This window comes from Oncorhynchus mykiss, chromosome 6, assembly GCF_057628025.1.
Source record: "Oncorhynchus mykiss isolate SJ-2025 chromosome 6, ASM5762802v1, whole genome shotgun sequence".
In the NCBI taxonomy this organism is placed as follows: Eukaryota; Metazoa; Chordata; class Actinopteri; order Salmoniformes; family Salmonidae; genus Oncorhynchus; species Oncorhynchus mykiss.
The window spans coordinates 82,137,501-82,153,292 of NC_143027.1; the positions used below are offsets into that span (position 1 = coordinate 82,137,501).

The window sequence follows — 15,792 nt, forward strand, 5'->3', positions numbered from 1 at the left end:
GGCTGCATCGTCATCTGCTGGCCTTGAGGTTAATTGCTCTCATTGTAATTTCGTTTAAAAAACATTTTTTATGTAATCAACCATATCAAAATGAGAAAATGACTGTTAATTGTAATTCTAAATCTTGTCTAATCAACAAATACATTTCTATGCATTCATTCTTTATCTCAAGTGTTATCTTTTTGCATAGCATGTCAAAGGTTTGTCTCTGTTAAGTTTAGGTTCTTGTTTTACCTTAGTGGTTTTATGTCGGGCAGAATTCGTGGAGTACCAACATCCGGTTGAAACAATTTGATTTTGTAGTTCAGAAGAAAACAATTCTGCCACACATCGGCATGGACGGCAGCAGTAGCAAGCTAGTTATGCACTACATTACTCTTACTACTATTTTCTGCATCGTATATTTTAAATGGATCACTTCGAGGAAGATTTAGTCGCTGCATTAAGAGAAATTGTCAAAGACAGAAACTGGCAATGTGTAGGAAAGAAGTGTGATTTTGACTCACCATGCACAAAGTAAGCAGTCCAAATAGCTAGAATAGCAGCAGCTAGCATATACACATTAGCTGCCCTTGCCTATTCTAAAAAGATGGTCTAACTGCATGACTTCTCTACGTTTCCCCAAGGTTGTACTCTGAGGATGGTGAACACATTGTCCTGGTTCACACAGAAGATGACAGATTCTGGGCTATGGATTCATCCTGTCCCCATGAAGGTAGAAGTTAGCCTAATTGATGGCATCAGCACACAGCACTATTAATCACTCAGCACTATGCTATGGTAGCTTGCTGTTCTGATGATTAATTAATAAACAACTACGTGCCAAAGTGGCTATAGGATGAGAGTATGCTATAAGAACAAAATGATCATGGTCACCATACGATGATGTCTTTCATCATTACAACCACTGTCTTGGCGCAGGAGGCCCTCTTGACCTCGGTGACATTGAGGACCTGGGAGATGGGAAGAGGGTTCTGGTCTGTCCCTGGCATCACTTTGACTTCTGCCTGGAGACAGGTGCCTCTTCCATGGGACTACAGGTAGAGAGAGATGGTCTCCAACAGAGCCTATTTATTCGTAGTATTCTAAATATAGGTTTCCTGAAACAGGGTGATAAAGGGAAGGTTGATATGTATTACCACCATCGGCTTCATACAGAAGTCAATGTGGCATTAATGTGTGTGCTTGGGGACAAGAGACAGGCATTTGGAGTTGCCTAGAGAAAGTACTGACACCCCTGAGACAATCGAGACGTCTTGAATTTTTCTTTCACTTTGAGAATGTGTAGATCACAAGCGGATGAAACAATCTAATTTAATCCCTTTTTATATTTACATGTGACAGCTTTGCAAGAGGTGTGAAGACATTCACTAGGGAATGTACTGTATGTGTTATTTGAATTTGGTCATTGAATAACAACAGCTTATTAATCAATAATACCATGAGACTAAAATGAAAGTTTGTTTTTCTGTCTACAGAACCAGGTGTATGAGGTCAGAGTTGTCCAAGACATGATTTATATCAACACACAGAATGAGCTGTGTCTAAGTCCCATCCCAGAGACAGACACATCTAATGGTAAGGCGATAGTATACCTAATGAACAATGTACACCAATCACAGTTTTTTTTTTTTACAATTACATAAAGGAAAGTAGTGTAGCCTGGGTGACAGTCTGTTTCTGCACTCTTGCCATCTCCTTATGGAATTGTCATGCCAAACTTGTTGGCTTGATGATGAGCAGGCAAGAACACACATCTGAGAGCAGGCTAGTAGCTAAGATATTTTGTTCTGGCAAAGCTTTGAATGATGTTAAGTACATTAATAAGATATCTATTTTTGTCTCAGGCAAGTTGTCAGTAGATGATGTCGAGCCATCACCCTCTGAGGACACACTGTGCTTCTGGGCTACAAAGATCCTCTGCACACCAGACCCCAAAGAGAAGGCAAGCCCCATTCACACTAACCACCTCATGAAGTGTTAAACTGGGAGGGAATGGAGTGTTGGTTTGTGTTCATTAGGCACCAAATGAAGGAAAGAAAATGTCTGAAACAGGCAGAGACTCCCTGGACTTTCCATGGCAAAACATACAAAAATAGTTTTTGGTGGCATACACAGATTTGCAGATGTTATTTCGCTGCACCTGCAATGCTTGTATTTGACTATAGTGTAACGTTGATGATTTGTTCAACACTGCATATCTCACTGGCTCACTGACTTTGATCCAATCCCTGTAGGTAGCCATGACACTGGAGGTCCAGGAGAGGTGGAACAGTGGGGAGATAACAGAGGTGGGTCAGGCTACACCACCTGTCCAGCCAAGCAGGAAGGAGAACCTGACCGTACTGCAGCCGGGCAAAATCAAGCGTGGCAAAGGTGGCACACAGGTCAGTGTTAAGAACACCCTCTAATCACTCAGACCAGACAGGTTGGCAGTATGAACTAACAAGTTCAGAATCTCTGAAATCCCAAAAAACTGAGCCTAAAATCCCATTGAACTATAGAGGGATTATTCTCATTAGCACTGTATGTAAATTGTAGTCCTGCATCCTAAATAACAGGCTCTCTTCTCACTATCTAGAACTGTCTGGTCAGCTTGCTGAAGAACAGAATGGCTTTAGGAAAGCCAGAACATGTATAGACCACATCTATACTGTCTCTACAGTGGTCCAGGCTAGAATTGAAGAGAGAGAACCAACTTTTGCCTGTTTTATTGGTTTTATGAAGGCTTTTGATTAGGTAAATAGAGACCTAATTGCTTTTAGACTGGGGTAAATCCATTTGAATTCGATCACTTTTTGACAACACCCTTTATTCAGGAGCACGTTGTGTCTCAACCACGGACACAACACAAAAACCCCAGATGATGGAAAGTAGGGTATAAGCTACAACATATATGAATATGAAAAAAAATCGGAGTTTACGCCTTTTTACATAATTGACATTAAAGGTAATTGTTTTTATATATATTTTTTACATTTAGTTTGAGAACCCTATTTGTTGTAAGCTTTTGAATTATATCAAACTCAACCGTTGATCTTTTCCAATGATGATGACATGGATGTCTCATGGTATGGTGGGGTAATGCTAAATGGGTCAACTTTGAGCACATCTTTTCTCCTGAATGTTTTGCATTCAGGTCCAAAACGTCACTTTCTGACCACTTCTTCCATGAGCAAACATGTCTGGAACGTTCTGTTTAAATCAAAAGGGAAGCTGTCAAAAAGTCATTGAATTCATATGGATTTAACCACTCATTAAAATGGGAATTGATGGAAGATTCTCTGATGTTATCAAACCTCTTTATCTGGCTCCAGTTGCCTGTGTTCAGGTTAATGACCTGGTTTCCAACCCCTTACTGTGTATAGCAGGGAGACGTACTCTCACCCACTTTATTTACTCTATATGTTAATGATTTAGACCAAATGAAAAGGACCTTGGTTACTGTGCTTATTCTCAACTGTTTCAATCCTGTGTGTGTCCAGTGATGGACTATGGGGATCCAAAGTACATACTAATTGTAACAATGTTCCAAACAGAGCAATCCGCTGCTTTCTTGGTGTGCATAAACTGACTCGAAACCTGGCCATCTGTGGAGATATGGGTTGTGAAGGTAGTTAAAAAGGTGACATGGTACGTCTATGGAACAGACTGATGAATATGCCAGAACGCAGAATCACAAAAAAAGGGTTTGACTGGGAACTAGATAATTACCTATTTTTTGTGAAACTGATTTGCAGTATACATTCAGGAACAAATTACCATGTGGTGTTAACCAAATCTAGGACAAGCTTTTTCTGATCCACAAGGAAAAATGGGCAGCTGATATATGGTTTAGACCTAAAAACTTAGAACATACTGTCATCAAAGAGAACTATATCCCTGAACCATATGTCCTCCTGAACCTAACAAAAAGCCAAAGGTCAGTTTGTGCTCAACTCCCATCCGGCCCTCTCCCTCTGGCTTAGAGAAGGGTCGATTTAACACAGTGCCTGAAGAGGAGATCATTTGCCTACTGTGTTGGGAAATCAAAAACAAAATCCATTTAGTGTTTTATAGCCCTTTGTATAACGATCTGAGACGTTATCTTCTGTAAAAATGTTTGGTGCTAAACCCTGAAGTATTGTGGTTACGGGACAAGCAGGGACTTGAAGTCTGTTTCAGGCAGGGGGTTTGAGATTGTTCAGTTTCTTTACACTGCCTGGAGAAGGAGAAATGTACTCTTTGTGTAGTGTACGGTTTGTGTAGTGGGGCTAGATGGTAGCTGTACTGTTTGTAGTGGGGCTAGATGGTAGTTGTACTGTTTGTGTAGTGGGGCTAGATGGTAGCTGTACTGTTTGTGTAGTGGGGCTAGATGGTAGCTGTACTGTTTGTGTAGTGGGGCTAGATGGTAGCTGTACTGTTTGTAGTGGGGCTAGATGGTAGCTGTACTGTTTGTGTAGTGGGGCTAGATGGTAGCTGTACTGTTTGTGTAGTGGGGCTAGATGGTAGCTGTACTGTTTGTGTAGTGGGGCTAGATGGTAGCTGTACTGTTTGTGTAGTGGGGCTAGATGGTAGCTGTACTGTTTGTGTAGTGGGGCTAGATGGTAGCTGTACTGTTTGTGTAGTGGGGCTAGATGGTAGCTGTACTGTTTGTGTAGTGGGGCTAGATGGTAGCTGTACTGTTTGTGTAGTGGGGCTAGATGGTAGCTGTACTGTTTGTGTAGTGGGGCTAGATGGTAGCTGTACTGTTTGTGTAGTGGGGCTAGATGGTAGCTGTACTGTTTGTGTAGTGGGGCTAGATGGTAGCTGTACTGTTTGTGTAGTGGGGCTAGATGGTAGCTGTACTGTTTGTGTAGTGGGGCTAGATGGTAGCTGTACTGTTTGTGTAGTGGGGCTAGATGGTAGCTGTACTGTTTGTGTAGTGGGGCTAGATGGTAGCTGTACTGTTTGTGTAGTGGGGCTAGATGGTAGCTGTACTGTTTGTGTAGTGGGGCTAGATGGTAGCTGTACTGTTTGTGTAGTGGGGCTAGATGGTAGCTGTACTGTTTGTGTAGTGGGGCTAGATGGTAGCTGTACTGTTTGTGTAGTGGGGCTAGATGGTAGCTGTACTGTTTGTGTAGTGGGGCTAGATGGTAGCTGTACTGTTTGTGTAGTGGGGCTAGATGGTAGCTGTACTGTTTGTGTAGTGGGGCTAGATGGTAGCTGTACTGTTTGTGTAGTGGGGCTAGATGGTAGCTGTACTGTTTGTAGTGGGGCTAGATGGTAGCTGTACTGTTTGTAGTGGGGCTAGATGGTAGCTGTACTGTTTGTGTAGTGGGGCTAGATGGTAGCTGTACTGTTTGTGTAGTGGGGCTAGATGGTAGCTGTACTGTTTGTAGTGGGGCTAGATGGTAGCTGTACTGTTTGTGTAGTGGGGCTAGATGGTAGCTGTACTGTTTGTAGTGGGGCTAGATGGTAGCTGTACTGTTTGTGTAGTGGGGCTAGATGGTAGCTGTACTGTTTGTGTAGTGGGGCTAGATGGTAGCTGTACTGTTTGTAGTGGGGCTAGATGGTAGCTGTACTGTTTGTGTAGTGGGGCTAGATGGTAGCTGTACGGTTTGTGTAGTGGGGCTAGATGGTAGCTGTACTGTTTGTGTAGTGGGGCTAGATGGTAGCTGTACTGTTTGTGTAGTGGGGCTAGATGGTAGCTGTACTGTTTGTGTAGTGGGGCTAGATGGTAGCTGTACTGTTTGTGTAGTGGGGCTAGATGGTAGCTGTACTGTTTGTGTAGTGGGGCTAGATGGTAGCTGTACTGTTTTTGTAGTGGGGCTAGATGGTAGCTGTACTGTTTGTGTAGTGGGGCTAGATGGTAGCTGTACTGTTTTTGTAGTGGGGCTAGATGGTAGCTGTACTGTTTGTGTAGTGGGGCTAGATGGTAGCTGTACTGTTTGTAATGTACTGTTTGTGTAGTGGGGCTAGATGGTAGCTGTACTGTTTGTGTAGTGGGGCTAGATGGTAGCTGTACTGTTTGTGTAGTGGGGCTAGATGGTAGCTGTACTGTTTGTAATGTACTGTTTGTGTAGTAGGGCTAGATGGTAGCTGTACTGTTTGTAATGTACTGTTTGTGTAGTGAGGCTAGATGGTAGCTGTACTGTTTGTGTAGTGGGGCTAGATGGTAGCTGTACTGTTTGTGTAGTGGGGCTAGATGGTAGCTGTACTGTTTAATGTACTGTTTGTGTAGTGGGGCTAGATGGTAGCTGTACTGTTTGTAGTGGGGCTAGATGGTAGCTGTACTGTTTGTGTAGTGGGGCTAGATGGTAGCTGTACTGTTTGTGTAGTGGGGCTAGATGGTAGCTGTACTGTTTGTGTAGTGGGGCTAGATGGTAGCTGTACTGTTTGTGTAGTGGGGCTAGATGGTAGCTGTACTGTTTGTGTAGTGGGGCTAGATGGTAGCTGTACTGTTAGTGTAGTGGGGCTAGATGGTAGCTTTACTGTTTGTAATGTACTGTTTGTGTAGTAGGGCTAGATGGTAGCTGTACTGTTTGTAATGTACTGTTTGTGTAGTGAGGCTAGATGGTAGCTGTACTGTTTGTGTAGTGGGGCTAGATGGTAGCTGTACTGTTTGTGTAGTGGGGCTAGATGGTAGCTGTACTGTTAGTGTAGTGGGGCTAGATGGTAGCTGTACTGTTTGTGTAGTGGGGCTAGATGGTAGCTGTACTGTTTGTGTAGTGGGGCTAGATGGTAGCTGTACTGTTTGTGTAGTGGGGCTAGATGGTAGCTGTACTGTTTGTAATGTACTGTTTGTGTAGTGGGGCTAGATGGTAGCTGTACTGTTTGTAATGTACTGTTTGTGTAGTGGGGCTAGATGGTAGCTGTACTTGCCATGATTATTGTACAGTATATGCATATAATTTGTACAATCTTATTTTGTGTTGAGTACAAGGAAAATGGTGCTGTGTTTAGTAGTGTCTTGTAAGCCCATGTGGGCTGGGTGCCAGTAGATACTTAAATCAATCACAATCAATCATGTAGCCTAACAAATAGAAGACCAAACACGACAATGACAATAGACACAGGTAATGGTACGGTTGAGAAAAAGGCCATGCCATGCCAGTATTGAACTACACAACCCCTAGATTAACAAAATGGGCATGCTAACTACCCACTGTCACAATAAAATAATCTATTCGGAAGTCAAAGGTGTGAAACAGTGCAGTGACATGCTTACTTGCAAGCTCTTTCCCAACAATGCAGTATTCAATATAAAGGTAAGACAAATAATACGAAGGAAAAACAGTAGGAAAAAAACTAGATGGTAAGCTCTATACAGGATCAGTACCAGCACCATCATTTCAATGTGCAGGGATACTGGAGTAGTTGAGCTAGATGTGTGAACAGGGGTAAAAGTGACTGTCAGCAGTATAAATAATAAAATAAATACAAGCAGCAGCATAAATGGTGTGTGTTCATGTGTGATGTGTGTGGCATTAGCATTCGTTGTCATGGTATTAGCATTCGTTGTCATGGTATTAGCATTCATTGTCATGGTATTAGCATTCGTTGTCATGGTATTAGCATTCATTGTCATGGTATTAGCATTCGTTGTCATGGTATTAGCATTCGTTGTCATGGTATTAGCATTCATTGTCATGGTATTAGCATTCATTGTCATGGTATTAGCATTCGTTGTCATGGTATTAGCATTCGTTGTCATGGTATTAGCATTCGTTGTCATGGTATTAGCATTCGTTGTCATGGTATTAGCATTCATTGTCATGGTATTAGCATTCGTTGTCATGGTATTAGCATTCGTTGTCATGGTATTAGCATTCGTTGTCATGGTATTAGCATTCATTGTCATGGTATTAGCATTCATTGTCATAGTATTATCATTCGTTGTCATGGTATTAGCATTCGTTGTCATGGTATTAGCATTCGTTGTCATGCCATTAGTACATACAGTACGGACGAAGGCTATAGAACTGCAACATTCCATGCTTCATGAATGATGATTGATATGAGCGTGTGTGTTTACTATGTGTCTGACCAGGCTAGCAGGATAGCCCTCCTCCACTCCCTGGCTAACATAGAGCAGTGGGCTATAGACCTGTCCTGGGACGTCATCGCTCGCTTCTCATCAGTCAGACTGGACACTGGAGAGCCCCTGCCCCGCCAGTTCTTCAGCGACTTTGTCAAAGTGGCCGGAGACGAGGCCAAGGTCAGTGTCCGAACATATATTTCATTAATGTGGTCTGTTACGTGTTGTTTTAAGTATAGTTCACTTTCTGAAGTTTCAGCTTATTTTTTTCAAACAAGCTGGGGGAAAAGTGGAATATTCCTTTAAGAATGATGCACATTATTGTTATGTATGTCTGTTGTTCAAACGTCTGTACATCAGATATTGGTAGTCCAAGTATATTTACTATGTTTATATTTCTATAATACTGCAAGACAGTGTTCCTCAAGGAGGATAAAAAGTGGTAGTACTGTATCAGTTGTGAGTATTGGATGGACTGTTACCCTGGGAATACAATGAATTTCTACGGTTCCCAACAGCATTATCACTTACTAGAGACGAGGATCACAGAACTCGACAGCTTCTTTGGTGCGTTACCTGTTCATAATGGTGGGTGGTTCGCTGGCTTCTCCAGACTAAGGCCCGGCTTCAATCCGATCTATTTTGTAGACAATGCGTCTTTGGAAAGGCAATGTTCCCCGTGTTCGTGGAGATCTAATTCACAGTGAACTCTGCATATTTCGGCTCAATCGGAAATTCACTTTTAAGTATCACGCGTGCTATAATGCAGATTGGATTGAATCCTGGCCTAACTAACTATTAATATCATCACAGTTGGTTTTATGAAAAAATACATGACATTTTCAGTGCAGCCAGTGTAAGTTGAGCTTCCTCCGCTCGTCTCCACAGGACTGTGGCAGTCAGCAACGGATACGTCCCACAACCTTCTGGCGAGGCTAGCCATTGTGCATATGGTACATGAAGCCAGGTACAGCATCCACCTGAATTACAGCACCAACAGAATATGATTATGTTACCAGTGCAGTGGAAGCATTATGGTCCCTATTACCTTGACACATCTTCTAATACACCCATGGGGTTCACATTATCTGAAAGGTTTGGATAGGTGTGAGAAATGTCACTCCTCCTTGGCCACAAATACCCACAGGGTGGCTAAAACAAAAAATGGATGAAATTCTTGTCTTTTCTAAATCGACTGGGCTCGGGGAAAGTACATCTACCTAACTCCCTCTCTCTCCTCCTGCAAGGGGCCTAGATGTGCACCCCCAGACCCTCTCCCGCTTCGCTGCCCAGGGGGACTGCAGCTCTGTGGAGGTGCTGGAGGTTATCTACCGGGATGAGATCACTCACGTGGCCGCCGGGCTCCGCTGGTTCACCTACATCTGTTCACAGGAAGAACGGGTATGTCTATAAGGAGGCCATTATTTAACTACAGTTTAGTAGACTGAACAGAGCATAAATAGTTTCCTCTTTATAATGCACATTGTTGAAGAAATGTTTCAAATAAAATCACTGCCACATTACAATTGGTTTTATGGTGAATGTAGTAAATCACTGGCCTGGTAACACATCCACCATAGTTGATGCAGCTGTGCCTCATCTAAAATGACATCCAAAACTGTAATACATTTTGGTAGCTAATATTCAGCTTTCCTGATGCTCTTTTTAGGATTGCTTATCTACTTTCCATGACTTGGTGAAGCAGCACTTCAAAGGTTACCTGAAGCCTCCTTTTAACACAGAGGGTAGGAAGACAGCAGGGATGACAGAGGAGGTATGATGACACCCTAAACACATTCACACTAGCTAACGGCAGCTAGCTTTATGACTAAAAGGAAACATGCAGTCAGTGTTTCCCAACCCTCTCTTAACCACCAGACATTTGTGTTCTACCACTTCACTGATACATCCTTATCACTAATGAACTAATTAGCCTACCAAGCACTTGATTAGTTGAATCAACAGGGCTAAAATAAAAAATTGAATCCTCCGAGGGGGTTGGACAACACTGGTCTAATTCACACCCACTTTATCAAGTTAAGTGAATAAATACATTTCCTTCAATGTTTTGTTTAAAACTTAGTGAAATGCTACAATTCTGAACTTTCTTTCTCTCTTCCATAGTGGTACGTGCCTCTTGTAAAGCCTCCCAGTTAACAGACAATGCCCCCGAGACCAGCATGCTGTGACGAACACAGTTGTAAAGCCTCACAGTTAACAGACAACGTCCCCGAGACCAGCATGCTGTGACGAACACAGCTGCTGCGTCCCAGCGGGTGGAGGATGCAGATTCACACCAAATCTCATAAAACCTGGATGAAGGCCAAACTGTTACTATTATAAAGGTTTAAACTCAAACATGTCAGTAGCCGTATCAATGTGGCATTGCAATCTAATATCTGAGCCCTGATGACGTGGCATTCGATCATTGGTTAATTTGTGCAGCGCGACTGCAATGTAGTCGGCCTGGAACGGCACCATTTAGTCCCCTGGGAAGAGTACATCTCTAAAACAGACCCCACCATCTCTACAACTGTGATAAATATTACCAAGTCCAATGCATAATATAGTAATGGATAATGTCATAGAGCAAATGACAAAGGCAACAGAACATTGTAAATGTTTATTTATGCAAATACAACTGTTATTTTGGTAGTCTAACGGGTTTGAGGGTTTTGCATTCCACAACAAACTACTCACACACAGCCTCTCCATGATATCACTATTATTACATTCATGTGTTCCATAGGCTATCAGGAAATAGTTTCCAGTAGGTGTAAAATAAGAGAAAACGTTTTTGAAACAGAGGGTCATTACTACCTGGACTTGAACAATAAGAAATGCTCATTTTTAGTTTCAAAACGTTTTGCCACGGTGTTCCCTGCTGAACACTACTCTTGTGTGTACTCTTAAATATGTTGTCTTAAAACAGACATAGTATAGATCCTTTATTTTTTACAGGAAATGTATCTAATCAAATAACATTAAAGTAGGTTGTTGTTTTGTGTTTTAATGCACAGCGTGTAGCTGTGTCAACGAGTTCTCCTCTCCAGCTGAATGTAATTTAGTTCTGTTACTGTGGAACAGGCACTCCTGCTTGGGAGGGCCAGATCTGTTCTGGAAGCTCTGATGGAGATATCCGTTGTAGAAGTCCGCTGCCGACAGTCTCTTCTTCAGCATCACCGCCTTGAATCCCACCCAGCCGTCCTTGACCACCGAACACACAAAAAGTGCTTGTCATTATTTTCTTATGGGATCCATCAAGTGAATTATTTATATTATGCCATGATACATCAGGAAGTGAATTATTTGTCATTAATATTAGACATATTTCAATAAGACAAAATTTGAGGTGTTTTGACATAATAGTAAACCGTGGAAAGTGTCAAGGATGAAAAGCCTGGCTCACGCACCTTGCAACAGACAGCCAAGGTGTTGGATTCTTTCTGATAACTCATAGATCCTGGCACAGGTATCCTCCCTCGACCTGTCATTAAAACAATCACAACCTTTCTCAACCTAAAATATTCAAAACGGATGTTACCAGACAGATTGTGGACTCCAACACTACTGCTGCCGGTCCACACAGCTACTTACCTCATGCTGATTGAACTAGCTGACTGAGTCTACCACCAAGCAGTGGTGAAAACAATGAAGAGTCCTGATTAAAAGAGGAAATTACCTGATAGTGAAATGTTGCACTTGCCAGCAAAGTCCAGCAGCTTTATGGTCTTGCCCATCCAAATTGTTCTCAATGGGATCTAATGAGAGAGAAGAGGAGGGCATTATTTTAACACTCTTGGACAATGTGTGTTGAGAGGCCGGTCATAGTAAATCAAGGTCATGTTCAGTATGCACAGAATTAGAAAATCATCTTGAAACAGGTGAGGGACAGCCTGAAATCACCCAATAAGACTGCTCACTTTAGTTTGAAGTTTTCTGACTTCTAGTTTCGTGCCAACTGAACATGACTGGTCTGTCTTATTACCCGGGATGCGATGGCACGAAATAGGCAGTCGATCTGGACACAGGTCTGCTCCTCCCATACGATCCAGCTCATCGATGTGCTGATTTTAGGGGCTGTTGAGAAGAGTCAACTCTAAGCTGAGGCATGAATGGGTGCTTAGAAAGTACATGCAGCTTTCGCAGTAAGTTGCAATTCTTGCTGATTGTTTATCATTCAAATTGTAATTACTACTAGCATCAAATGTCTGGTTGAGTAAATAAATGTTCTTACCTAAAGTGGCACCGTCTTGAGCTTGCTCCCTTCGGTTTGTGATTCTCTCTGGAAGGGTCCTTAATGTGTCAATCAACTGTTCAAGCAAAATAAGAAAGGTCCCATATAAGAGGGCTTACATTAACCATGACTGGTTTCTGACAAGCCTCTTCAAACGGATTACGCTCTGTGGATCTACGCCCCAAATGAGTGAGCTCAAATCACACCCTATTCCCCATGTAGTGCACTACATTTGACCAACAGAGTCACATAAGACTCGAGCCACATAGTACACTCGATGGGAATAGGGTGCTATAACTACACAGTGTGAAGTGCACTCACCAGCTGGGCTCCCTTGGTGGCCAGAGTAGCTCCTAGCTGGTCAGCTGTGAAGTTGTCTGGGACCTGGTAGATCTCCTGATGAAGAATGGGACCCACATCAAACCTGTAACAGAGACCAGAGACACACCGAGGTTTACAGTAACACAGACACACACTGCAGTTTACTGTAACAGACAATGAGGTTTACTGTAACACAGATCAGAGATACACTGAGGTGCAAAGGTTTCATGATCTTTGACTTGAGGAATAGTAGTATGTGCTTTGACAGTGAATACGGTAGTAGAGTACACTATTATATATAGGCCTATTGAAATCTGATGGCCTCTGGAGACATTATGGTGCAGTTTCCTGGACCCAGATAAAGCTGTCCTGTACAGGGCTATAACACATGCTCAATGGGGAAAATCACCATTAAAAAGGCTTTTCAGTCCAGGATTAGGTTGGGAAACCATCCCTAAATATGCATTTGAACAAACAACCATCTGCTAATGTCATCCCTCACTTTTGCTTGTCAATAGTAGGTCCATGTTACTGGCAGATGACTGGTCCCTTTCATGACTTACCCTTCCTCCCTCAGCACCATGAGGAAAGGAAGAGAGGAAAGGAGGGAAAGGGCCAGAAAGTAGCTCTGGGTCATGTTAGCCTACCTCTTTGGTCGTATCTGCATGACGCTGACCCCGGTGATAGTGTCTCCGTGTAGGATGGTGTGGAACACTGGGGCGGGGCCGCGCCATCTGGGGAGAAGGCTGGGGTGGACATTCAGGATCCCACTGGAATAGAGGCAAAAGACACATATGCTGCAACTATCACAATCAAACAGATTGGACACAGTCAGGGTTTGACTCTTTGGAGGTGTTCATAAGATTGACACTTCTTGGAGCGTCTGCTGCTTGTGTAGCTGATATGGAACATAGTAGCTACCATGGAGCAAGTGATGTCGCCCGCCCTGAGATCTACAAGTACATTCTGGGTCAGTGGTAATGACAATGCTTATTTTGGTGGCAAGTCAGAGTGTTGTGTGCAGGTCCCTGGTTTGCACCCAGCTAGGGGCACACAGGGACGGAAGCTATAACGTTACACTTGTATTGCATGAATCACTTTCAGAGAAGTTACTCACCATGGAAACTGGTTGATAAGTCCTTCCCGAAGCAAGCAGCCAAACGACACCACCACCCCGACATCGAACCGCCCTTGAAGATCCCCGAGAGGCCAGACATGAACGGGCAGTTTGTTTTGATCAGCAAACTTCTTCACAGGGACGTCATTGGATAGTGTGACAACCTCAAGTGATTCCACAATTCGGTCATTGGAGTCCCTGCTGCAAATAATAACAGCAAACAACTGACATTAGGCGACGAGAAGTTACTCTAGCCTGGTCCCAGATCTGTTCGGACTGTTGCTCCAACTCTTATGAGACAGCACAAACAGATATTGGACCAGGTTAAAGTTACTCACTGCAAAGACTCTCCTCTTTGCTCACTGGCATGTAAATTGTTGTGGGTGTCATACCTTGACGCAGAGAGCAGCTTGAGGGATTCTACAGCAAAATCATCTGTCCCAAAGAAAAGGACCCTCCAAGGTGGTTCTGTTGATAAGTAGTTCCTAGTGGCAAATAGGCGAGTCTTGCCAGGGACTTGTCCACAACGCCTATGTTTCTCCGGCGTTCTTTTGACCCACACGCCAACAGATGCATGCCTCTGGGTGCAATAATTGCAAAAGCCATGGAGTATTTTCAGACCCATTACTTTTGCCTTGACATTGTTCCACATCTTCTGTCATTGGTCGGGCGGGCATCTACCAATGCCACCAGTGTATCAAAATTAGCTAGCAATGCTCGACTCCAGTATGGCTAGTTTATTCGTCAAGACAAGCTCAACAAATTACACGAGGACCCCTCTAGAATTAAGATTTATTCGTGTGACACGCTTACCTTTAGCGGTAATGAATATTGTCCAACATTTAGCTTGATTAATGTCAGCTATAACGTTAAGGTATTTCTACATACGGGCGCCGCCATATTTTTTCTTGACATACACCATGTTTCCGGTTCTATCGAAAATAGTTCTTCCTTCCTTTGATCAGACACTTTTAGTTCCGACTAGACAGTGACGCCTTGATCAGACCGATAGTACTACTGCGCAAAATAGAACGCAGCATCATCTGGATATGGGTGCAACAAAAGTTCAACAGTCACCTTCTGCTACCATTTCTGTCAAGTCGTCTACACATACAGTTTGACACATACATTTTTTAAATGCTATGTTTAGCACCACATAGAACGCATTGCAACTGACTCTGCAAAGCAGCGTTCCATTGGAATGAATGTACTTCTGGAGTCCCGGAATGAATTGCACTGTCAGTGTGATCGAGGCGTGAGTCCCTAAGAAGAGGTCTGTGCAGAGAGGTATATTATGTGGTCCAAACCTTCAGAGAGAATCAAGTTCTCTCCCATGAAACTGAACTGTTTATTTTTTTCCTCACAGAGAAGTGTGTAAATAATTGGCTTTATTCCAACCACAACCAATGGGACTCCCTTAAAACACACCACTTTGAAACAACTATGACCAGAAGTTACTTTTCATTGCAGGTTATGATCTGAGAGCATTTTCGCTAACCCAAAACCTTAACCCTTTCCCTAACCTTATTCTAATTATCCTTTTTACTAGATTACTTGTAGTTTTTCATGTTTTCTGTCTGTAATTCTTTTGTAATGACTTGGTGCTGCCTATCTTGGCAAGGGTGCCCTTGAAAAATGTAGCCCTTCCTGGTTAAATAAATTTTAAAAAAATAAATCCTAATCTTCACAACCAAACAACAATATTATTTGTTATTTGAGTATCCTCATCCTGTTGATTTTTAAAGTGTTGGCAAATAATGTCTTTGTGTTCACAAAACAGTTTAACTCACTCACTTAAAAGGCCAGCCTACTTCTTTCTCCTTTGCTAAGGTATGGTAGATGACCTGGAGGTAATTTACCTTTAACTGTAAAACATACTTGCCATAAAGAAATAAAAATCCATTTAAGTCTCTTGTTTAACAGACAGATATCACGACAGTTCCACATATGCCAGATGTTTGACTAAACACAGACTGTTTTCCTCCCATGTCTGCAAACTGCAATGGCAAGGTCCCAGCAAGGCTAACTAAACAGTAACCAAGCAACCCTGGTCACTGACCTTGTCGATGCAAGGATAATGCCCCCCCAATGTAGAGTTTAAAAGCTTGAGTACAGGAT

The 15,792-nt window shown here is 42.7% G+C and overlaps 2 protein-coding genes across 4 annotated transcripts in view; one reads left to right on the forward strand and one right to left on the reverse strand.

Annotated features, from left to right (window-relative positions):
* The window catches only part of LOC149983129 (uncharacterized), a 10,666-nt gene extending 6 nt beyond the window's left edge, over nucleotides 1-10,660 (forward strand). The window contains exons 1-12 of one of the 2 annotated variants that reach the window (XM_090239102.1): nucleotides 1-516; nucleotides 627-715; nucleotides 922-1,040; nucleotides 1,479-1,578; nucleotides 1,848-1,945; nucleotides 2,238-2,387; nucleotides 8,012-8,179; nucleotides 8,518-8,587; nucleotides 8,888-8,966; nucleotides 9,247-9,400; nucleotides 9,669-9,773; nucleotides 10,124-10,660. The exon at nucleotides 1-516 is cut by the window's left edge and continues 6 nt beyond it. In XM_090239102.1, coding sequence (XP_090095228.1) covers nucleotides 410-516; nucleotides 627-715; nucleotides 922-1,040; nucleotides 1,479-1,578; nucleotides 1,848-1,945; nucleotides 2,238-2,387; nucleotides 8,012-8,179; nucleotides 8,518-8,587; nucleotides 8,888-8,966; nucleotides 9,247-9,400; nucleotides 9,669-9,773; nucleotides 10,124-10,156 — 1,272 coding nt within the window. In that variant the 5' untranslated portion in view covers nucleotides 1-409 and the 3' untranslated portion in view covers nucleotides 10,157-10,660. The remainder of the gene's footprint in view (nucleotides 517-626; nucleotides 716-921; nucleotides 1,041-1,478; nucleotides 1,579-1,847; nucleotides 1,946-2,237; nucleotides 2,388-8,011; nucleotides 8,180-8,517; nucleotides 8,588-8,887; nucleotides 8,967-9,246; nucleotides 9,401-9,668; nucleotides 9,774-10,123) is intronic. The other variant, XM_090239103.1, reaches the window with a different exon arrangement.
* LOC118964941 (methionyl-tRNA formyltransferase, mitochondrial) lies at nucleotides 10,609-14,977 on the reverse strand. Of its 2 annotated transcripts, none has more exons than XM_036981166.2 (9): nucleotides 14,067-14,977; nucleotides 13,675-13,872; nucleotides 13,205-13,327; nucleotides 12,558-12,660; nucleotides 12,237-12,312; nucleotides 11,988-12,079; nucleotides 11,682-11,760; nucleotides 11,413-11,486; nucleotides 10,609-11,206 (listed from the first exon to the last, which is right to left on the reverse strand). In XM_036981166.2, the coding sequence occupies exons 1-9, from the start codon at nucleotides 14,324-14,326 to the stop codon at nucleotides 11,009-11,011; spliced, it is 1,203 nt and encodes a 400-aa protein (XP_036837061.1). In that variant the 5' UTR covers nucleotides 14,327-14,977; the 3' UTR covers nucleotides 10,609-11,008. The 2 variants fall into 2 exon arrangements, with proteins under 2 accessions (XP_036837061.1, XP_090095230.1); XM_090239104.1 differs by having other exon boundaries at nucleotides 13,675-13,875; nucleotides 14,067-14,617.
* Nucleotides 14,978-15,792: the final 815 nt, after the last annotated feature.

Excerpts from the sequence above, each read along its gene's own strand:
- LOC118964941 (XM_090239104.1), bottom strand. The coding sequence starts at position 14,326 with ATGTGGAACAATGTCAAGGCAAAAGTAATGGGTCTGAAAATACTCCAT. Across the intron at positions 13,328-13,674 it reads CTTATCAACCAGTTTCCATG|TGGGATCCTGAATGTCCACC; the intron begins GTGAGTAACTTC and ends CCTCTATTCCAG. Across the intron at positions 12,313-12,557 it reads CCACCAAGGGAGCCCAGCTG|TTGATTGACACATTAAGGAC; the intron begins GTGAGTGCACTT and ends TTGCTTGAACAG.